The sequence below is a fragment of the Xyrauchen texanus genome, chromosome 23 (assembly GCF_025860055.1).
Source record: "Xyrauchen texanus isolate HMW12.3.18 chromosome 23, RBS_HiC_50CHRs, whole genome shotgun sequence".
Classification (NCBI taxonomy): domain Eukaryota; kingdom Metazoa; phylum Chordata; class Actinopteri; order Cypriniformes; family Catostomidae; genus Xyrauchen; species Xyrauchen texanus.
In genome coordinates, this window is record NC_068298.1 from 37,946,483 (window position 1) to 37,968,640 (window position 22,158).

The 22,158-nt window shown below is 37.2% G+C and overlaps 1 protein-coding gene across 2 annotated transcripts in view; it reads left to right on the top strand.

Moving 5' to 3' along the window:
• Nucleotides 1–926: 926 nt before the first annotated feature.
• Nucleotides 927–22,158, top strand: part of loxl3a (lysyl oxidase-like 3a) — a 40,341-nt gene continuing 19,109 nt past the window's right edge. The window contains exons 1-4 of one of the 2 annotated variants that reach the window (XM_052154482.1): nt 927–1,128; nt 2,583–2,905; nt 5,679–5,842; nt 8,749–8,966. In XM_052154482.1, the coding sequence (XP_052010442.1) occupies nt 2,611–2,905; nt 5,679–5,842; nt 8,749–8,966 (677 nt within the window). In that variant the 5' untranslated portion in view covers nt 927–1,128; nt 2,583–2,610. The remainder of the gene's footprint in view (nt 1,129–2,582; nt 2,906–5,678; nt 5,843–8,748; nt 8,967–22,158) is intronic. The other variant, XM_052154480.1, reaches the window with a different exon arrangement.

The following is a 22,158-nucleotide window of genomic DNA, read 5'->3' on the forward strand; positions in this document are numbered from 1 at the left end:
TAGTTACATCTTTGTATTAAATCTTCAGCTTTTGGCAATTTCAAGCATTGCATAGCCTTCATTCCTCAAAACAATGATTGACTGACGAGTTTCTAGAGAAAGCTGTTTCTTTTTTGCCATGTTTGACTTAATATTGACAGACATGCCAGTCTATTGTATAATGTGACAACTCAAAAACAAACACGAAGACAATGTTAAGCTTCATTTAACAAACTAAATTGCTTTCAGCTGTGTTTGATATAATGGCAAGTGATGTTCTTGTACCAAATGATCAATTTAGCATGATTACTCAAGGATAAGGTGTTGGAGTGATGGCTGCTGCAAATGGAGTATGTCTATATTTGATAAAAAATAACTTTTTTTTGTTACATCAGTAATGTCCTGACTATACTTTGTTATCGGTTGAATGCCACTTTGGAGAATTAAAGTACCAATTTCCCTTCAGTGTATATATACAGTATTACAGCAATATTATTTCAATGTTCCAACGAGCATCTTCTATGTACCATGTGCTAATAACCAAGAGATGGCGTTGTTTCCTATGTGACAGTTGAATTGTTGGCGGTGACCCACTGCAAACCACTACACAGGTGATATGTCTGGCAGGCAGATGTTATTTAGATCACCTTTAAGAACAGGATTTAAACGGCATTATATTTTTGTGAAAATATAGTATATAAAATGTATGTAAAATAGAAAGGATGTTATAAAATTATTATATGAGAGGAATAAATCCATCCCTCTCCCTCTCCCTGCGCACGTGCATCCTCAGTCTAGTCTAATCCAGATATTATGCAAAAACACTAACAGCTGCCAGAATCCGTGAGGATATGACCATGATATTTCCATTCACTGACTTCAAAATAGCCCCGCGTCTGTCTCTAGTAATCAGACAGACAGTCAAACACACCGCAGTCCCAGAGCAACCCCTGCATCCCGCCAGCTCTCTCTCTCTCTCTCTCTCTCTCTCTCTCTCTCTCTCTCTCTCTCTCTCTCTCTCTCTCTCCCTTCATTTCTCCTGATGCGCTGAACTTCCACTGACCGATCAAACTGTGAGATCTGAACTGAAAGCCCAAGACCACTTCTCTCATCTGAATCTCTCTGCAGTTTTCTGCCGCTCGGATTCAGGTAAGATGGGGACACCCTGCAGTTAGGGCTGTAATGCACACTAATAAGATCATTTTAATTCATTGATTCAAATGTATTTATTTGATCATTTTTATTTGAAATCTGTGAACTAAAATATTTTTGGAAGATGTATAAAGATATAAATGTATTAAATGTTATATAAAATGTCACACATTGTATATATATATATATATATATATATATATATATATATATATATATATATATACATTATAGTAATTAGCTCATACAATGTTCTTAAAAGACTGAGAGTAAACTTACTCAAACTTTATTGTGGATTATAATTTGTTTTTATGTAAAAACAAAATGTGGTAACACTTCGCATTAATGTTCCCATTGTTAAGGGTTTATATAAAGAGGCTCATTTATGATTAATAATTCATTTGCAAATGCATTATAAATCATTGATATGCATTTATAACAGCATGCACATAAAGGGTCACTTTCATGCAATACTAGCTAACAAGTGGACACGCACAAAGTGTTTATCAAGAAATTCCCAACATTATAGACCTATGTACACAAAGTTCAGCATGGTTTAATGGTCATCAGGCTTTATTATATAATATATGCTGTGAATGAGTATGAATATCTGAAAAGTGTTTTTACATAGAACTTTAGGACTTTAACTTGGACTTGGTAAGTTGGGACAACACTCGGAGTAGCACCATTGTTATGACGTCAACGTGACAAAGAAAGTGAAAACACAAGTGAGTCAAGACTTTATAGTTACAAATGTAAAAATGACTCCTTTTAACCTGACACTATAATAGTCATATATTATGATTTTCATTAATATGTACGAATAGGCATATTTAATAAGCATTTATAACATGGTTAAGTTAAAATGCTCAATATTTGGCAAGTACAGCAGCAAGGTCAGTCATGAATGAACCCTTTTATGAACCTTTAACAAAGGGAACATTAATGTAAAGTGTTACCAACACAGCTCTATAATTCTGTCATTTCAGTTATTCAAGTTATTTAAAGATGTTGAGGAATGTTTTGCTTTAGTTCAGACCAGATGTGTAGGATCCAAGTTGGTTTGGCCAGACATATTTGTTTAAATCCCACAAAGTTTAGATAACAGCTAAACAAAGCTCTTCAAATGTCTTGTGGAATTGCACAGTTAACTACTGCAGCTTTTGACTTCACAAGTTTTACTATATATATAAATTATGCCAATATATCTATCAAAACAAATTAGTATCAGTACTATTTTGGGATTGTGCTATGTGTGCTGTGTTGCTGGGACAGTCAATTTTGCATATGGGTGCTTCAAAACTTTCTTTTGACAGTGATTCCTCAACCAGAGATATTTTAAACATCTAAATTATATTTTGATTTAAGATTAATTAATTTTTTTAATTTTATTGTCATGCCCCATGCTCATTTTCAAATCTTGTTTATTAAAGGATTCTCTTTCTTTTTAGCTTTTTCCCGCTCTCTTGCTCTAAAGCCATGCTGAGAGACAGATTGCGGGATATGGTGGTTGCCATGGTGTTATGGGGTGTCTGGCTTCCCTCCTGTCTAGGCCAGACCACCTCACCCTCTCAAGATGGAAAAATCAAGATTCGTCTGGCCGGATATCCCCGCAAGCACAACGAAGGGAGAGTAGAAGTGTTTTACAATGGAGAGTGGGGCACTATCTGTGATGACGACTTTACGTTGGCCAATGCTCATGTTCTATGCCACCATCTAGGGTTCGTGGAGGCAACCAGCTGGTCGCACAGTGCCAAATACGGAGCGGGCACAGGTGAGTTAAAAACAACTCAGACTGATAGAATCAGCACTTGATTCTCAACCCTCATGTTCTGTTCTGAGACGTCCTTTATGTTTGGTGCCTCAGACCCAATGATGTACATAAAAGTCAAAATTATAATGGTAATTATTAAATTAAATCTTTATTTCCCCTCTGCATTCTTTTAATATGTTCTTCTGACTTGAATGCAGATATTTTTGGAGATTGTATTATGGAGATGTCTGTTGTAGGACCAACACAAAGTAACATACTTTTCAGAAATGAGACTGTTGTTGAATATAGTGAGGTTGTTTCTATGTGGGGTCCCAACTAAAACACCTTGCCGAAACATACAGTAAAACAAATCCAAATACAGAATAGAGTGCAACAGTCGGTTTCTGGAAGTAAAAATGCCATACATTTTTTCCATAGGCAAATACATTTTTAACGATACCAGACCCATCGTGAGCCCTGAGGTTGTTTATCGATGGTATAAGATTTTGTTACAGCCTGGTATTTTGTTACGTTATTCCAGCTTCATTTTATAAATTGTGTTTAATAGCTAAACTCATGGTAAAGAAGTGCACAACCAATGCATTCCAAATGGTAACGATCCACCAATCAGAGAACTGCGGCAAACAAAGCATGCCAAAAGAGATCTGTAGTGACTATCGACCCCTATGATGCACTGTGAATGACGTAAATCAATCGGCCTTCCTACACTCTCAAAGTATTGATGTATGTTGTATGTAAATATCAAAATATTTGTAATAAACCTATAACTAACATGGGTTATGTTAATGTACAGTATACATCTGTTTGCGTTTTGTGACAGTAGAAAGGTGTGCGCCCCCTAACAAGTCAACGAACAAAGAGAAAATATAGACATTACTTTGAATTCGATGAGCAAAGAAAATTCTGTGAATTGCAGCAAACAAATGTGGCAAAAAGCTCTGCATCGACCGGCCACTTCCATGACACAATCAAGTTGGTCTCCCTACACTCTCAAACTACATATATTTTTGTTAATATTATTTATTTTTTGCAATTAACTTAAAATATATTGTTATTATACTTAGAATCAGCAACATTTAATCAATAGTTTAATATATTTCCATATATTGTAATAATATTACACCGTTCACAATGCCTCATAGGATTGTAGTTCAACAATACGTTAAAGGGATAGTTCACCCCAAAAATGAAAATTCTCTCATGAGTTACTCACCCTCCTAGCATCCCTAGCATGTTTGACTTTCTTTCTTCTGCAGATCACAAATGAAGATTTTTAGGAGAATATTTCAGCTCTGTAGGTCCATACAATGCAAGTGAATGTGAATCAGAACTTTGAAGCTACCAAAATCCACATAAAGGGAGGATAAAAGTAATCCATACGACTCCAGAGGATTCATTCACGTCTCTAGAAATATTCGATTGGTATGGGTGAGAAACAGATCAATATTTACAGTAAGTCCTTTTTTTTTTTTATCATAAATCCTTCTCCCTGCCCAGTAGGGGGCGATATGTACAAATAATGTGAATCACCAAAAACAGAAGAAGGAGAAAGTGAAAGTGATGGAAAAAGGACTTAAATGTTGATCTGTTTCTCACCCACACCTATTATATCTCTTCAGAAGACATGGATTAAACTACCTCCTCTGGAGTATTGTTGTCCTCATGTGGATTGTATGGACCAACAGAGCTGAAATATTCCTCTAAAAAAAAGAAAGTCATACACATCTGGAATGGCATGAGGGCAAATAAATGAATTTTCAATTTTGGGTGAACTATCCCTTTAAGTTCACAGTTTTGTACCCAGTGGTGGGTGTCATCTCATTAAAAGTCATTAATTATTGTAATTGAATTACATTTTTAGCAATAAAGCATTACATTACAGTGCATTACATTTAAGTAGTCCTTTACATTTAAAATTCAGATAATCTATTAATGACTTTTTATTTCTTTACTTGTGTTTTACATATTTCTAAAATAATATTATATTTAGAATACATTTAAAACATGAATTACCTTAATCATGTATACATTTGTTTGTGTTTTGTGATAGTTGAAGGGTGTTTGCCCCCAAATGAGTCAATGAACAAGAGGGAAATATAGACATTATATTGATTTTTCTGTGAAAAGTGGTTTAGAAAGCAAATTAAAAATAAAGTGTGATTTTATTATTTTTCACTTAAGTCAGTAATCTGATAGCAATGGTAGAGTAATTAGTAATTAGTAATTTGTAGCGAATTGCTTTTTTGACTAACTAAGACATCAGTGCTTGTACCTTTTTCTTTTTGTCCAGTTTTTAAATAATTCTTTGCTTAAAATTAAAGTTTGCCAAGTTGTGATTCACGTTGCACCTGGTTGGTTTGGTTTCATGGCTTAGAACTATTTTATGAAGGATTTTAAGAAATCAGAAAATCTGAACATTCATTGCATTTATTTGGGTTTTCTATGGGTTCTCTGAGACCTTTGTAACATTTTTCAAAGCATGTGATGAAGCTGATATTTGGTTCATTATCACTTCTCATAAGATTAGGAAATATCATGAAGTATCAAACTCAAGCATGCTTTTTGAGCTAGTATAAGGGCCTTTGGGTCAAACAGAACATGAGGGTTATAAGTAAATGTAAATTCATTGTTCTGTCCAGCAATGAAACACATATATTAATGAGTTTGTGCTGTTTATTCAAAGATTTGTTTTCCCATACCTGAAAGTCAGCTTTCTTTATGTGAAAGTCCTGTTGTAAGCTGACCTAGCCGGTAAAGTGTTGTGTTTCTGCAGGCAAAATCTGGCTGGATAATGTCATGTGTGGAGGAACTGAAAACAGTATAGAGAAATGTGTATCTCGCGGCTGGGGGAACAGTGACTGCACCCATCAGGAGGATGCAGGGGTCGTCTGTAAGGACGAGAGAATTCCGGGTTTCACAGACTCCAACATTATTGAGGTAAAGGATCGCAAACATGTCACAATGGCAAGCCGACTATGTACATTTCTTTTCGGACTTTAGACACATAACAGCACCCTTGCAATCGCCCCTAACATTGTAGTGGTGGATTTTGCACGGGCAAACATCACTCACATGTCAAACTGTGTGTGAATGCAAGCGCAGCTCTCAAAAACAGGACTGACAACCGTATTCTATGCAGTGTGAACGGATTATAAAGCAGGAGGAATGGAGAGGTGATGTTGCTCAGTTCGTGAGTTCGGTTTCTCTGTGTTCTTGTCCTGAAGGCAGAAAGAACACAGAGATCTTGACTGGGTGTTTGGAAAACCTTTTGGGTCGCTGCTTTGATACACACCATCAGATCTGTTCACTGGAATGTTGAAAATTACACATTTCATATCCAGATGTACCAATGTTCTCCAAAAGTTAGATTAACATGGAGTATGTTCTTCCCAAAGAACTCTGAAATGATAATTAAAGCAGCATTTGGTTAGAAGAAATGCAAGTTTGTTTGGCATTGAATGTGATTTGTGTTTGTTTTATTTTGTTGTTTAGAGATCTAGTTATCTAATCCGTCATGCAGACTGATGACATAACCACACAAAATCTCACAGATGCACAAATAAACAACAGAAAGCACTTCCTTTATCTCTGGCAGTCCGGAGCATGAAACATCCCAATGGCCCAATCCATATATTAGAGCCAGAATATCATAGAAACTTGACGGTGACTCTTTTGACTTGGGCCAGTAAGCAAACACCTAGCTACCATCCAGAACACCCTAGTAACCACCTGGCAACCACTCGCAACACGGTTGCAATATGGCGGCACAGGCAACTGCCACTCATATTTTCTTCAGGAAATGTTCAACTTTATTTTAGATTTCTTTAGATTTCTAGAAATTCTAGTTCGTCAGATCAAATCGATCAATTGGAAACTGTAATCTGAATATTGTTTCAATATGAATATTCCGTATAATACGAATATTAACTAAATTCCTTCTTAAGATTTTTGTTTGTATCCTTTGTGAACACAGTAAGTATGTTATCATTCAGTTAAACAAAACTGATATTTTTTCCCCTTTTAACAAAAATCTGAACTTCTATCTTGAGGAGAGACCTCATTTATGAAGTCAGAGGTCAAACAAATGAAAGTAGAACAGGCCAGATGCAAAACTACACTCATCATATAATCCAGACATTAGAGGGATAGTTCACCTAAAAATTTAAATGATGTCGTTATTTACACTTTAAAAATGAATTGTTCCAAACCCATATGATTTTCTGTCCAAAGCCCCGTTCACACATGCTGTGACAACGTGATATGATCTAAATCATTTTCGATGAGACCAGGTGACTTCCAGTGTCATGAGCGACAGCGACCGTTGGTGACTGGATGTGGCCGTGTCCAGTAAAGTTAACATTTTTGCTAATTAGGAACAACTTTCAGCAGCGACTACTAATCAGGGTGAAGGTGGTGTCAGTAGAGCTCACGTCAGACATCTTTTCTGAGAAACTGTTGTCGAGTGCAGGCAAGATGGAGGAGAGGTTCAAGTTTTTGTGAGCGATTTCACTGTTCTATATCATTTGTCTGTAAACGCATACATGAATATAATTAAAAGAATTATGCATGGGAAATAAATTGTTGGCACTCTGAGTGAGTTTGATTCTTACATTGATATTTTGTTCATTTTGTTAATGATCTGATGCAATGAGCACTGCTGCAGTTTTTACAAAATGATAATTTGGGCAAAATCTTCTGCTGTTTTCCAGTGGACTATTTTTAATAGTCTAGGATCAAATGGGCAGATTGCATTCATATCAAACCTTATTGTCAAATGAAACTACAGTGTGCATTGTCAATGCATTATTAGTGTATACATACAGATATAAAACATTAAAGGCTGAATATATATCAAAACTATTATTTTCTCTGGCTGCTGTTCAGTCTCTAAAAGTATACGTGACTGTAGCTCGCTAAACAGGCCCTTCTCAGTCTCTATCGTGCACACGCTGGGTTTCTCTCGGGTGGATTCGGTTAGAGGTAGGATTATTTTGCCAGAACTCAAGATTTTTTGCAAGGGAAGTCATTTTTTTTTTACCTCTGGCACCGACTGTACAGATGTGGTTTACTGCTGCTGATTTGCCTGGCAGTTCAGCCAGTCTTGGTCCAGATTCAGTCTTATGGCAAGGTGCTCAGCTGACTTTGTAGACTATGAGAGGGGATCAGTAGTGAGTGGTTTGAGGTCCTCTGCTGGCCAGACATTTGGAAGTGTTTGTGTAAATGGTTGAGGGAATTTGCGCTCTAGCCAGAGCAGAATGAAAGTGGTCTGGACGCACACCATAGAGATCCAAAACCCTCATATGACATGACTCGATTGAGCACAAGCCAAAGAGACAGACACAGCCAATAAAAACATATGGAACGCTGCATGAAACTTCGATTGAAACTGAATACATAAAACAAGAATTCTATGTCTATCAGAAAGTGGTATTTCACTTTCTCATTACAGCAGACATGCATGTACACAAACTGTCAAAGCCAGTACATAATCTTTATCAGTGGTTCTCAACTGATGGACTGTGATCCAAAATTGGGCCACAGGTCTGTTCTGCTACTGTCCCTAATAAAAACGCAAGGAAAAAGAAAAAATGACCCAGACTACAATTACACATGGCTTCTTGGTTACAAAGAGCATGAACATATTGAGATCCAGAAAACAAATGGTCAGTTTTCCTGCTAACATTTGATTTTGAGGACATTTGTCTTTAATTTGTCTTTGTTTTTTAAGTACAAACAATTTTGGTAGAGTTAAGTCCTTTAGCTTTTATCCAAAGCTGTGTTGGGTCTTGAGTCCTGAAGCAAAACCATTTGAGAACCATATTATTTCACATTTTATGTTTTAGATGCAGGTGGATGAAAACAGAATGGAGAAGATTCGTCTGCATCCTCTCTCCAGTGCCCATGCCAGCCGCATGCCCATCACAGAGGGGGTGATTGAGGTGAAGTTTAAGGAAGGATGGGGACACATCTGTAACACTGGCTGGACCACCAAAAACTCTCGTGTGGCGTGTGGCATGATGGGGTTCCCTTCACAGAGGACTATGAGAACTATACCACACAGGTAATGGCTATGTTGGAATGGAAAAGTATTTTACTACTTAATGAATACTGTTTGGAATCCTCTTTCAGCATGTTAAAGAGATGATTCAGGTGCTTGGATCACAGTTGTCAGTGATGCTGTTCAGTCCTGTCAAAGTGTGTCAGATAATGGTGGTCTGCTGCATCCTGCAATATATAGCACCCAGAACTGCAAATTGCATTCAGCACACATTTATTGGGTGCGTTTGTGCCTACAGAACATGCTATTGCAGGGTGTAATTCAATTTTAGTAAATTCCCCCCGATATGTTTCAAAAAGTAAAGTTTTACAGTTGTCACTTGACTTAATGACGTTACGTGTTTAATTCAGTGACTGATGTCCAGTCCAGAGCTTTTCTCAGAACGTACTTCACTTTTCTCAGCCATTTTTGCAGTTTCTTTTAACCAGCTGCCTTCAATGTGATTTTTATGGATTTATGAAGTCAGTTCAACCTCAACAAACTTGTGAAAAAGAGTGCTTGTGCTCTCTTTCTGTTTATGCAATGACGTCCACACATTTTTAAGTGTGAATAAAGTGTCCAAATTATTTTTGGGGGCCACTGTTATTTTATAGCAGGATATAAAGTAAATATTTCATAACAGTTGTAGTAGTTTTGTCCTTTGCTCTTGAACTAAACTGGAGTTTGCAAGCAACACGGTCAGATTAGAGTTCCTCGAAGCTGACGATTTAGTTTACTGCTGGCTGCCTCTCTCTCTCCAAATGTCTGTATGATCTAGACTATTTTGAGTGGAATTTATGTTCTTTTTATGTTGTTTTTGAAAGCTGTATATATATATATATATATATATATATATATATATATATATATATATATTGTGTTTTAGACAGAGAATTCAGAGATTCGAAAGGCAGTTTGATGTTTTCTAGACTATTTTATGAAGTGATTTTGACAAAGCCACATAAAGTAGTTTTCTTCATTCCCTCAAATATGATAGATGAAGTCTTCATATTAACCTTTTAAAAGACCGCACAGAACGTTGGCAGAAGGTGCCCTTCTGGACGTCCAGAAAAAAAGTATACATTTTAATAATTTATTTAAAAATGTTAAATAAAACATAATTAAAATCTTGTTATAATCTCACAATAACAGTAATAATGTGTTATTATGAGGTAAATCGTGAGCGTATTTAAAAAAATAAATAAGCGAAGATGCCATTAACATCACCCACTAGTCCAATCGCAAGTGATTCTCTATGCCCTACTTCTTCCGAGGTACAGAGCCCTTGAAATGGGTACTCTGAAGGGAACATGGAATTACTGTATGAATGTGACCTTCTTCAGGTGGAAAGGCCCATTCATTTTCTCACTTTGTTGGAACGAGCTTTCAAGTGGCATTCCCTTCTGCAGCAGTGCTCTTTGAGGGAGCAAAAATTTCGTTTTGAATTCACCCCAGAGCATCGAAGTCGCGTCACGGAACATCAGCCCTTTAATTATTCTGTTTGTGTTTCATGAAGTTACAAACAAAACACAACAGAAGATATCTGTTTACATCATGTAAACTATAAAAGCTTTTTTCTCCAGGCCATTACTTGATATTAATTTAATATGTGACTGAAATAACGTTTTGTTTTCTACTTGCCAACTTTCAAATCGGCTCAATGGTTTGACTGTATGTTTGTAAATAAAATAATTAGTAAATAATTATATTTAATAAGTTATGGAAACGGAACACAGTCAATGGAATCCAGAAGATCCGAAAGACAGGAGAAAAGAAAAAGAAGCAAAAAAGATAAAGAAACATTAGACAAAAAGGAAAAGTAACCATTCAAAAACATTCACAAGCAATTATAGTCATATACAAATTGAATTAGAGGTGTGATATGATTAGGTCACTTACTTCAAACATCTAACACTTTACAAATATGGTCTGTTTCCATTTTTGTGTAAACCATAATTAGTTATATTCCTCATTATTATATTATAACATTAATCAAGTTCCCATCATTGGTTTTTACAAACACTGAATGATTTAGACATTGCAGTGGGTAGGCGTTATCTATTTCCCAGGACTGGAGGTCGTCTCCCTCACTTTAATGGAATGCAGTTTTTCTTTTCACCATCTGCAGAAAATTAAGACAGAGCAAGGCAAAGACCATGCACATAAGGCCTACTAATGCACATAGTCACCTAATATGACAACTAAAATCTCTCTCTCTCTCTCTCTCTCTCTCTCTCTCTCTCTCTTTCTCTCTCTTTCTCTCTCGCATTCAATTAATAGTGATTCAATTAAAATAGAATCATATATTTATTATAGAATAGTTATTAATTAAGTAATAATTCTAACAGATATAGGTTTAGAATGTTTTTGTGTCAGGAATGAATAATTCAACTTAAACACAATGAAACTCTTACATAAACTGAATAAGTGATCAATGAAATAGTTGCAACTCACATGTGTATCAGTATCTGGGAGCTGGGCTAAATGAATAATCACTGTTATTGCATCCCTGATATAAATCAGAATCTCAGTCACATCTCATAGGACAAAAACAGAAATGACCTGCAACATTCAGAATTATAATATAACCGTAAAAATGGATGACTAAAAACGCTTTGATTACCTTTTGATTATAACAATTACTAGTAAATGTTTTCAGCTCATCAATAGGCTGAAGGGACAGGGGTAAATCCACCCCTTCAGTGTATTATTATTTAAGCGACTCAAGCGCAAGCATACAGTAATTCCTCATTTATTTTCTGCCGGCAACATGAACAATAAATTATATGTAGCCTACATTTCAACATGTTCACATTCTTTGAACTCATTTTTGATGCTACAATAATTCAATAAATACTTTAGAATCCAGAAACGACATTGCTTGCATTGTTTTTTTATTAATGAAACATACAGTTAGCATTTTGGATGTGCACAATGCTGACACACCAGTGCAGAACTATAAATGTAAACCAATACAGGTCAGATAAAATGTCCATTCTATGTATTGTGTTGTAAGTCATCAACAGATTAAAGGCCCAAACATACTCTACTTAAGTACATGAACGCAGATGCATCTTGCTGTGCAAACTCGATTTCACGCGTCGCTGCATTGTGAAACGTGTCAGAGTGCAATTCAGAACCTAACACAAGTACGCGCTGTATTCTCAGTTTTGCCATACAGCGGATTTTCTTTTTTTATCATCTTTTCAGCAAATTCAAAAGTACACGCTCCTCAACTGTCGACATGTTGACTCCACTACATATGGTTTTGTGGTGCTTGAAAAACTCTTTCGACCCCTTGTGGTCCAAGGTTTGTAACCGCCAGAGTAATGCAAGACCGCAAGTAATGTATGTACAATAAGACCACATGTATAGTATACATGTAAACGCGACTGTGTTTCCATACTTGCATGAAGTATGTTTGGGCCCTAATACTCCACTGCTACCGCATTTACAACATCAGATGGCACACCTGCAGTGTAGACAGCTTTATTTATTATAATGGGAGCGGTAGAGTCCTTTTCAGTGATAGAAATGTAATACTTCTTTTATAGAATACTGCCATTAACTGAAGGAGCTGTCTGATTCAGCCAAAGCAAGTTTGCCTTTTAGTTTTTAGTAGACTAATCACTTTCAGAAAAATACCATGGCCATTTTTGGACATGTAGGCTACCCATTCAAAACCATGGTGAGAGGTCAGAATGGAGTCAGCAGAGATAAACTGATAATGTGAGGGTGCAGAGATGAGAGAAGTGAAAAGAGTGATGAGACAAGAAAAAGATTAGAGTAGCTGTATAACAAAAAAAAAAAAGGCTGTGTCGTTACCATAGTAATAACCATGTGACTGAATGATTATATTCATATTTCTTGATACTGTCATAGTACTCCAAGATACTTCAAAAATACCATAGATTTACTATGACACATGTTAAAAACATGGGATTATCACAGACATGTGTGACATTCTTGTTAAGAATATAACAGAATAGGCTATTATTTGTCAAAAAGGAAATAATGGAAAAAAATTATAAAACAAGAAAAATGCTTTAATACTCAAAAACAAAGAACTAGTTAAGTATATATAAGTGCTACTCTTTAAAATAAAATAAAATAAGCAGTGCCCTTTTTATCCTTTAGCCCGTATCCCTGCTGAGGTCTGTGCACGGCACAAACACTCTTGAATATATTATCATACACTTCCCATAATGTGACCAAAATGACAACTTTCATAAGAGTCCACTTACACAATTCTGCATATGTAATCATGAATTACTAGGCTGCTTGTGTGAGCACGTACACTTGAGTCCTAATTGAAATATGGACTGTGGAGAATGATCTATTACTGCAGTACCCAGTATTAGGTGGGTACTATGGCTTGTCTATTATAAACATGTCATTTTTCAGTGTTTTTTTATGCAGTGTCATAGTAGAAATGAAGAGTGATTATGAAGAAAATGATCCTTCAATGTTAAATCATTCCCACATGTTGCCTCTGGGCCGTCGACCATATGTTTTAAATGTGTGAGAGACATGGAAGTTTATTATGTGGGCCAGTGAAAAATGTACCCAAAACATTTCATACTGAGCTGTGATGTTAGTTCTTGTATCTCTGATTTGTCCTGCCAGTTTTGTAATATTGTATCATTTAGTAGCAAATCTAATTCATTTGATAATTTTACTTTACTATCATGAATGATCAGGTATGATGGTTCTTAATGGGTCATTCCGTTCCGGTTCAACTCAACCAGAGTTTGTTGGTGAAATAAATGCGTAAGTGATGATGAAAGCCCAACTATTGAATGCCATGGATCAGTATTAACTGTGTAATCCAATATTGCATAAGATATTGGAGAAAAATGACAGGAGAAACACAGAGATAGGTCTATTACTAACATCCGTTGACTTCAGCACCCCTTGTTGCATTACCAGAAATATGAATTTGTGGCAATTTTGAGGCAGTATATTTCACAGCAGATTGTCCAGCTTGATCTCATGAACACAAGATTTTGCTAAACTAAAAAGCATGCCTTATTATGTTTCACTGCAATTTCACAGTGAAATGTTCATCGGGGGTGTCAAAAGCGAGTGAATCTGTGTCATGATCAGATGAGGTTTTTAAGAAAATTTTATGACCTCCATAACATAAAATTTTAACCTAAACCTAACCAATTGTGACCTAAAATTAAATGAGAGGTGAACAAAACAGATATTCCTTTTCTTAAACCAACACCTAAACCTAACTGATAGTGTCCTAAATCAAATTGCGAAAAAAAATAAAATTGTTAGAAGCAACCACATTTGTATCACTTCTATGACACTTTAGTCTCATGTGTCAACTTGCATTGGCTCGAACTGCAGACCTCAGAGTTCATAGTCTTTCTATGTGGTGAACTACCATAGAAGCTAATTATGCTTGAATAAGCGTGTAAATGTAGGTTAGTCTGTAATACAAGCATTAAAATCTATTTCTTTTTCAAATTATGCATTAAAGTAAGTGTTTGGATATCATAAAGCAGTGTGTGAGTATTAGTACGAAATACATATTTTGTAAGGGGTGACAGCGGGGTCCTCAATATGGATATTGAAGAATAAAACTCTTTATTTTAGATAAAGAGTGTGTTCTTCTAATTGGTTTTAGAAGAACACACATTTGGAACAGTTATGTGGATGAATCTACACGTATTTGTGTTTATCCCGCTGATTGGCTGGAGTTTGTTTTATAGATTATTTTCTGTTGTGTAATTCTGACTTGAGCAATCCGACGGCAAAGTAGGCGTACATGTACTGTTTCAGTTTAGAGGGATGGAGATCGGTTGCCGCTGTCGTGCATGGGTGTTAATGCACACATTTTTCTTTTTTCTGTGTGTTTGGTTCAGGGTTTGGTTGTTGCACTAATGTTGGAATGTGGTTTTCATAACTTTATTTTTGACACACAATCTATTTTTTCTAAAATGTCAAAATGTAAAATGTTAATATGAGTTGACTGTCTCTCTCCACTTGGAATGTGAATGGATTGGGGCACCCCATAAAAAGAAGGAAGGTTATTTATTTTCTTAAATGTAAGAAATATGATATTGTGTTTCTTCAAGAAACACATCTTTCCCTGCAGGAAGCTGAAATTTGGGATTATATGGGGTGGACATGTTTTCTTTAGTGCTGGCTTAAGTAAGAGCAGGGGAGTCATTACATTGATAAGTAAACATCTACAATTCAAATGTCTCAAACAGATTAAAGATAAAATAGGAAGGAGAAATTCAGGGGCAAAAGTTGATTTTGGCTAATATTTACGCATCTAACTTTGATTATCAGGTTTTTTTTTAAAGATGTTGCAAACCGCTGGCACCCCTCATTATGTAATATTGGGGGGGAGACTTTAATCTTTTGATGGACTCTATCCTTGATCATAATGAAGCAAAAATGTGTAAAGACCCTGTAACAGAGTTCATTGGAAAGGAGGAGGCGAGAACCGGCTTGATAATATAAATGATCATTTAATGATAAACTTAACCAAAAAGACAAATACACACAGCAGCAGCTGCCCATAACTCTCTCTCTCTCTGACACGCTGCCATGTCCTGTCGCCTTTATCCCTCTTGGGCTTCATCAGCCAAATTAGGGGCCGGATGTGCGGAATCACAATCTGGTCCTGCCCTCCGCCCTGCCACAGCGCAACATTGGCACTTCACAGGATATGTAAAATCTTGGTCTTACAGATATTTGGAGACTTTTGAACCCATCTGGTAGGGACTATACATTTTATTCATCAGCCCATAAGATTTAATCTAGAATATATTTTTTTAGTGAGTTTAGAGGTGTTGCCAAATACTGAGAAAAATAAATCATATTGTTGGTTCTTTAATGTATCCATCCATCCATCCATCTTCAACCGCTTATCTGAAGTCGGGTCGCGGGGGCAGCTGCTCCAGCAGGGGGCCCCAAACTTCCCTATCCCGAGCCACATTAACCAGCTCTGACTGGGGGACCCCGAGGCGTTCCCAGGCCAGTGTGGAGATGTAATCTCTCCACCTAGTCCTGGGTCTTCCCCAAGGCCTCCTCCCAGCTGGACGTGCCTGAAACACCTCCCTAGGGAGGCGGCCAGGTGGCATCCTTACCAGATGCCCAAACCACCTCAACTGACTCCTTTCGACGCAAAGGAGCAGTGGCTCTACTCCGAGCTCCTCATGGATGACTGAGCTCCTCACCCTATCTCTAAGGGAGAAGCCCGCCACCCTTCTGAGGAAGCCCATTTCGGCCGCTTATACTCGCGACCTAGTTCTTTCGGTCATGGCCCAACCTTCATGACCATAGGTGAGGGTAGGAACAAAAATTGACCGGTAGATCGAGAGCTTTGCCTTTCGGCTCAGCTCTCTTTTCGTGACAACGGTGCGATAGAGCGAGTGCAATACCGCCCCCGCTGCCACGATTCTCCGGCCAACCTCCCGCTCCATTGTCCCCTCACTCGTGAACAAGACCCTGAGGTACTTGAACTCCTTCACTAAAACTAAGGGCAAAACCTCATTCCCTACCTGGAGTACGCACTCCATAGGTTTCCTGCAGAGAACCATGGAATGATTAATGTATCCCTTTTGCAAAATCCTGAACTCCAACAAATGTTAAAGGTTGAAATCAATGTTTATATGGATACTAACTAGTCCTCAGTATCCTCTGTGTCTTGGGAGGCACTTAGGGGGGTCTTAGGGGTCGGATCATACAGTTTGCTTCATTCATCAAAAAATTCATAATTGGAGTTGGAGTTGGAAGGGAATATTAAAAATGCTGAGGTAGAGCCAAAACGCTGAATGTCATCTGATGGTCCGATTGAAACACAGATATAATACTATTTTGATGGAAGGAGGAGCTTTGGATGTTCAGGGCAAGACAGTGATACACTGAGTCGGGGGATAAAGCAGGGAAGATTTTGGCTAGATTTATAACGCACGGAGAGTCTTTTTCTACATTCCCTCAGTGATATCTGCTAGTGGTGTATTGGTGGTAAATATTTACCTCTGCCATTGATATTAATAATGCTTTTAAAAAATTATATCTTGATCTTTATAGTTCCACGTCTTTGTCTATACTGATGAAGATATCAGAAACTTTGTGGAACCACTAGATCTCCCTAAACTGGTGAATGAGTAAACAAATTCTCTTGATTCTGAGATAACCTTGTAGGAGTTTGACAAGGTAATTAAGGACTTACCTGAAGGCAAGTCTCCGTGGCGAGATGGCTTTGCCGCTGAATTTTCTTATGATACAGAACTGGCTCTACTTTTGTTAGAAGTTTATATGGAATCGTTAAAGAATGGAAAGCTCCCGCCAACCAAGACCCAAGCCTGGATCAGTAAAAGGACAAAGATCCAAGCGAGTGTAAGAGTTACCATCCAATTTCCCTGATCCAGCTAGATGTTAAAATTTTGTCAAAACTTTTGTCTAACCGATTAAGTAAAGTTATGACATCTCTTATACATATATATCAGGTGGTGTTTATTCAGGGTTGTAGCTCTTCAGATAACATTAGGCATTTCATCAGTATCATGTGGTTAATGGCAAATGATCAGACTCCGGTCGCTGCCATCTCACTTGATGCCGAAAAGGCATTCGATATGGTTGAATGGGATTATATTTTAAGGTTTTGGAAATATACGGGTTCAGAAATACTTTTATTGAGTGAATTAAGTTAATTAATTCAGCAGTGTTGCCCTCTTTCCCAATTATTGTTCTGTCTTGCCCTGGAACCATTAGCAGCCACAATAAGAAAGGTGGATGATTTTACAGGGGTGATGGTGGGAGGTGTGGCACATAAGCTTTTGCTCTACGCAGATGATATTTTGTTATTCATCTCTGACCCCACTAGATCTATGCCTTGCCTCAACAGGATTATTAATTCCTTCTCTAATTTCTCAGGATATAGAGTCAATTGGACTAAATCCAAAACTACTGCCCAGTAACAGCTTTTCAATTTATCCCATCACTGGTTTTGTATTGAACAGGAAGTCCTTGCCCCTATTTTAACATTGCAAAGCCTGTTAAAATACCTGTTTTGGTAAGTCAACTACCTCAAACATTTTAACATATTACAAATATTGTAATGTTTCCATCTTCATGCAAACAATAATTGTTAGCCACAACATGAATCGAGGTCCCATCCTTGGTTGAAACAACTTATGGTCAGTTATCAGAGATTAGCTATCAATTATGGCTACTCCTTATTTCTTTACGTCAAAGGGGTATCAAGGAGAGCAGTTAAAATCCTTGCAAGTTCTTTTCAACTATGGCAAAGTCACATTTGAGAGGGTACAATAACTGTAAATAATTCAGAGACATGAGTTACTTAGACATGCAATGTATAGGTGTTATCTTCTCCTCAGGAATAGAGGCCTCCTCCTAAAACTTGCTGGAATGCCATATGTGTGACAGAGCACAGAGAGAAACAAAAGGGCACAAAAGAGCACTCCATTGCTGCATCTGATTGAAGTAAATTCACGAGGTGAATGTTGTCCAGTCATGGTTACTTTTATAAACCATAAAACAAAGATAATAACAAAATCATAACTACAATCTCTCTCTCTTACCTTACTACTTGTGATTAATCAAATATAATCAAATGGTTAAATAGGCTATATGATTCATTATATAATAAAAATAGAATGGAATAAATCAAATACACCATAAAACAAAAAACATCTAGTAAGTGGCAGTTCTGCGGACGGAAACACCTTGTTGATGTTAGAGGTCAACGGAGAATGGCCAGACTGTTTTGAAATGACAGAAAGGCTACGGTAACTCAGATAATCCCTCTGTGAAATTGTAGTGAGCAGAATAGCATCTCAGAAAGTACAACATGTCAAACCTTTTGAGGCGAATTGGATGCAAACTCATCCCATATTAATTGCTACTTTGTTGGAAAAATACATTTTTGAAGGGTTTACTCCTCTATCTGTGTTGGAATCAGGGGCGCAGCAACCATGATAACTGGATGGAAGTGGGCGGAACTAACTCAAAGGCGATAATTTCACTGGCTAGACCTCACATGTCACAGTCCTTGTCTTGATTCAGCAAATCAGTTCGGCTGAACGCAGAAAGCGTAATATATATTAATGAGTGCAACAGCCTGCCAGGCATTTGTGTGACAGACACTGAGCTGTTGATAATATGCAAACAACCTGAGACATAAGCAAAAAGAGAAGTCATCATTGACTATTGACTAAGTTAATGTTGTTAAATAGAAAACATTTTACATTTTGGTAACTGTTTTAAAGTTTTTAATCTCTGACCTCTTTATTGTTATTCTTTTTCACTGCAGTACTGAATGACCAATAATGTCTCATGCACAACATCCAGCCAAAAAAAAAAACCCCAGAAGGGAACAGATATTGGGTTATTTCTTTCGTAGGGTCCTATGTGTGACAGCAATAATTTTATCTCATAGTATGCATTTAAACAATGCTGTTGTTCTTTGAATTTTCAAAGAAACAGAAATGGAATAAATGCAATTCAACATAAAATGCACATTCTCCGGAGGCCGAGCTAAATGAGTAAACACTGTTACTGCACTCCTGACATGGGCCAGACCCTCAGTCACCCCTCAAATCATATACATATTACTTGTACCTTTTAGGGAAAGAGCACAGAACATTGATTCATATAATAAGAATAAGTGAGGATTGTGAAATATAAGACATACCTTCCAAGAGCAAAGAGGGATTAATATACAGTATTTCCCCTTCACTCCCCCATTTTAGACCAGTGAGGGATTCAATACCCCACGGTTGTCTACCGGTGAGGATACTAAAGAGACGAGAAATGGCATGTGTTCCACTGACAAGACCTACACACGTCTTCACCTCCACACGGACATGCTAGAACCTAAAAATTCTGGTCCCCATGAAGAGGCCCTTCATCAGAAGCTTCATCAAAATCCTCCCAAACTTCTTCAACGAATTCTTCCACAGATTCAGAGATGTCAGTAATGACACTATCAACAGTAAATGCAAACATCAAAGCTATAGCTAAAGCGGTTTGTCCCTTAGGGTCAGTTAAAAAGGGTTTACCATCAGATCGAAGCCAGGCATAATTTAGATATTCATATCCTCCAAACGCACCATTTGTTTTAATCTGTTTAAGAAAGGAGTCAACATAGGTTCTTTGTGCTAGCTTAGATTTTAATTTGGGGTAATATTCAGTTTTGTCCTTTATTTCAGCTACACACAAGTCAATTACTGCACACTTAGCATGGGCACAACTGTCTTTTGATTTCCACTCAGGTCCTATAGAATGAACAATTCTGAACTTCGCACATTGCCCAGTTTTGGGTTTGGACTGAATGTCTCTCAATTCTTGTACTAAATGTAGAATTGTTCATAGAAATTGCAAAAATAGTTTTTCTTGCCATCAAACCTAAGGCTACATCTGAAATTTGGGGTCACATAAAAACCTGGTAATGTTCATAATCTTTCTATTCAAGATCGTTAATTGGCAGGGGCACATGATTTTTGAGGATCATACAAGAGACAATTTTCTTAATCAAATGAAACATATTCAAATGCATCCAAACTGTGGTGTTATAAACCATAGAAGTGGGGTTTTGACATTTCATCTCTAAGTGATCATAAAGTTGTTCTATTTTAATCACAGATTTGTTAGCAAATTATATTTCCATGTTATATTTTATATAAACATCAGTGAAACTAGCCCAATTATAATCTTGCTTAACAAATGATACATGACACAGGTGGGTTGGGACATTCATAACTCTAGTTCCAGTGAGCTTCTCAGTGATTTTAACACAAATGTCCCTTTTACCCAGAGGAAAGGTATAGAGAAACCAGTATAGGGAAAGAGCATTAACAAGGGGTAATTTATTTTTTACTTCAATTCAGATCAAAGCCATTTTTGAAGTTTTGTCAATTCTACCCTGTTGATCACAAATCGCTCCATACGTTCTGTTTACATCCCATCTAACAACATGAACTTTATCTGGCCTAAGTACATTCCATCTCATTAGAAATGTATCTGTCACTATGGTTTTGTACAAGGTCGAGGTAGGAATGTAACATGTTAAGATATTTTTGTGTATGTAGCTATGAACCACTGCACTGCAATGTTGAACAATATTGTCTCGTGTTCCAGGCACATGGTAAGACATGATGTGTCTAGGATATGGCGCTTTAGGTCTAGTAGATCTTTTCAATCTGTTGTTGTCTTTGACAGGCTTCTGATTGATTACATAATGGCCTGTACATTCAAAGGTCACATTACATGCATTAGAGTTTTATTCAGCTAGGGCTTTAGAGATCCAAATAAGAGTAGTGAAATTAGCATCAAAGACATCTAAGTTTCCTCGGTTCACCCATCGACCTTTCTGCAATGTGTGGGTACTCTCAGGGTAATTTGGGCCAATCCAGTAAATCACCATTGCTACACCATCCATTCGGAAACATTTACGTTGACCACTTGAATCAAAAATCTTGTGTTACCCCTGCTGGATTTAATGTTTTACTAAGGCCATGTGCCATCCCTTCCCCCACTCCAGAACTCTCTTTCTCAGAGCAGTTTTCAAAGTATGATTTGTACGCTCCTCAGAACCACTAGACTGTGGTCTAAACGGTATGTGAAAATGCTGTCTGACTCCTGTCAACTTGTTTCATCTAGGGAATACCTCATGGAGCAATGTTTTGACAGTGGCATCTACAGTACAGTTTCTCAGAGGAAATTATTTTAACCATCTTGAAAATAGATCAACAATCATTTATATATATATACTGCCTCCATTAGGAGATAAAGGACCAATGAAATCAAACAAACGTGTCCATGGGCCCTGTGGCCGGGGTGCATGTCCTAATGGAATTTTTTAGCTTGGATGAGGAATTTGCCTTTAGACATATCAGACATCTTTTGCAAAAACCATTGCAAACAGCAGGTGACATAAGACAGTGACATAAGTTCAACACGGACAGAGGTAGGGCACACAATACGATCATCAAATTTTCATAGGCCATCAGAGTTCAACTGAGCCCCTAATTTTGTCCATTGTTTCTGCTCATCACCATCATCATCAACAGCAAAGAGTTCAAAAATGTCTTTTTCAGGTGCACCCCCACCGTCTGTGTCAACAAGGGAGAGTGAGAGACAGCCTCTGCATTGTCTGTGTGCATTTTCAGAAGAGCAGCCTCTCTCTCAGCCAGATCTGCTGCGTTGTTTCCTTAAGATTCAACAG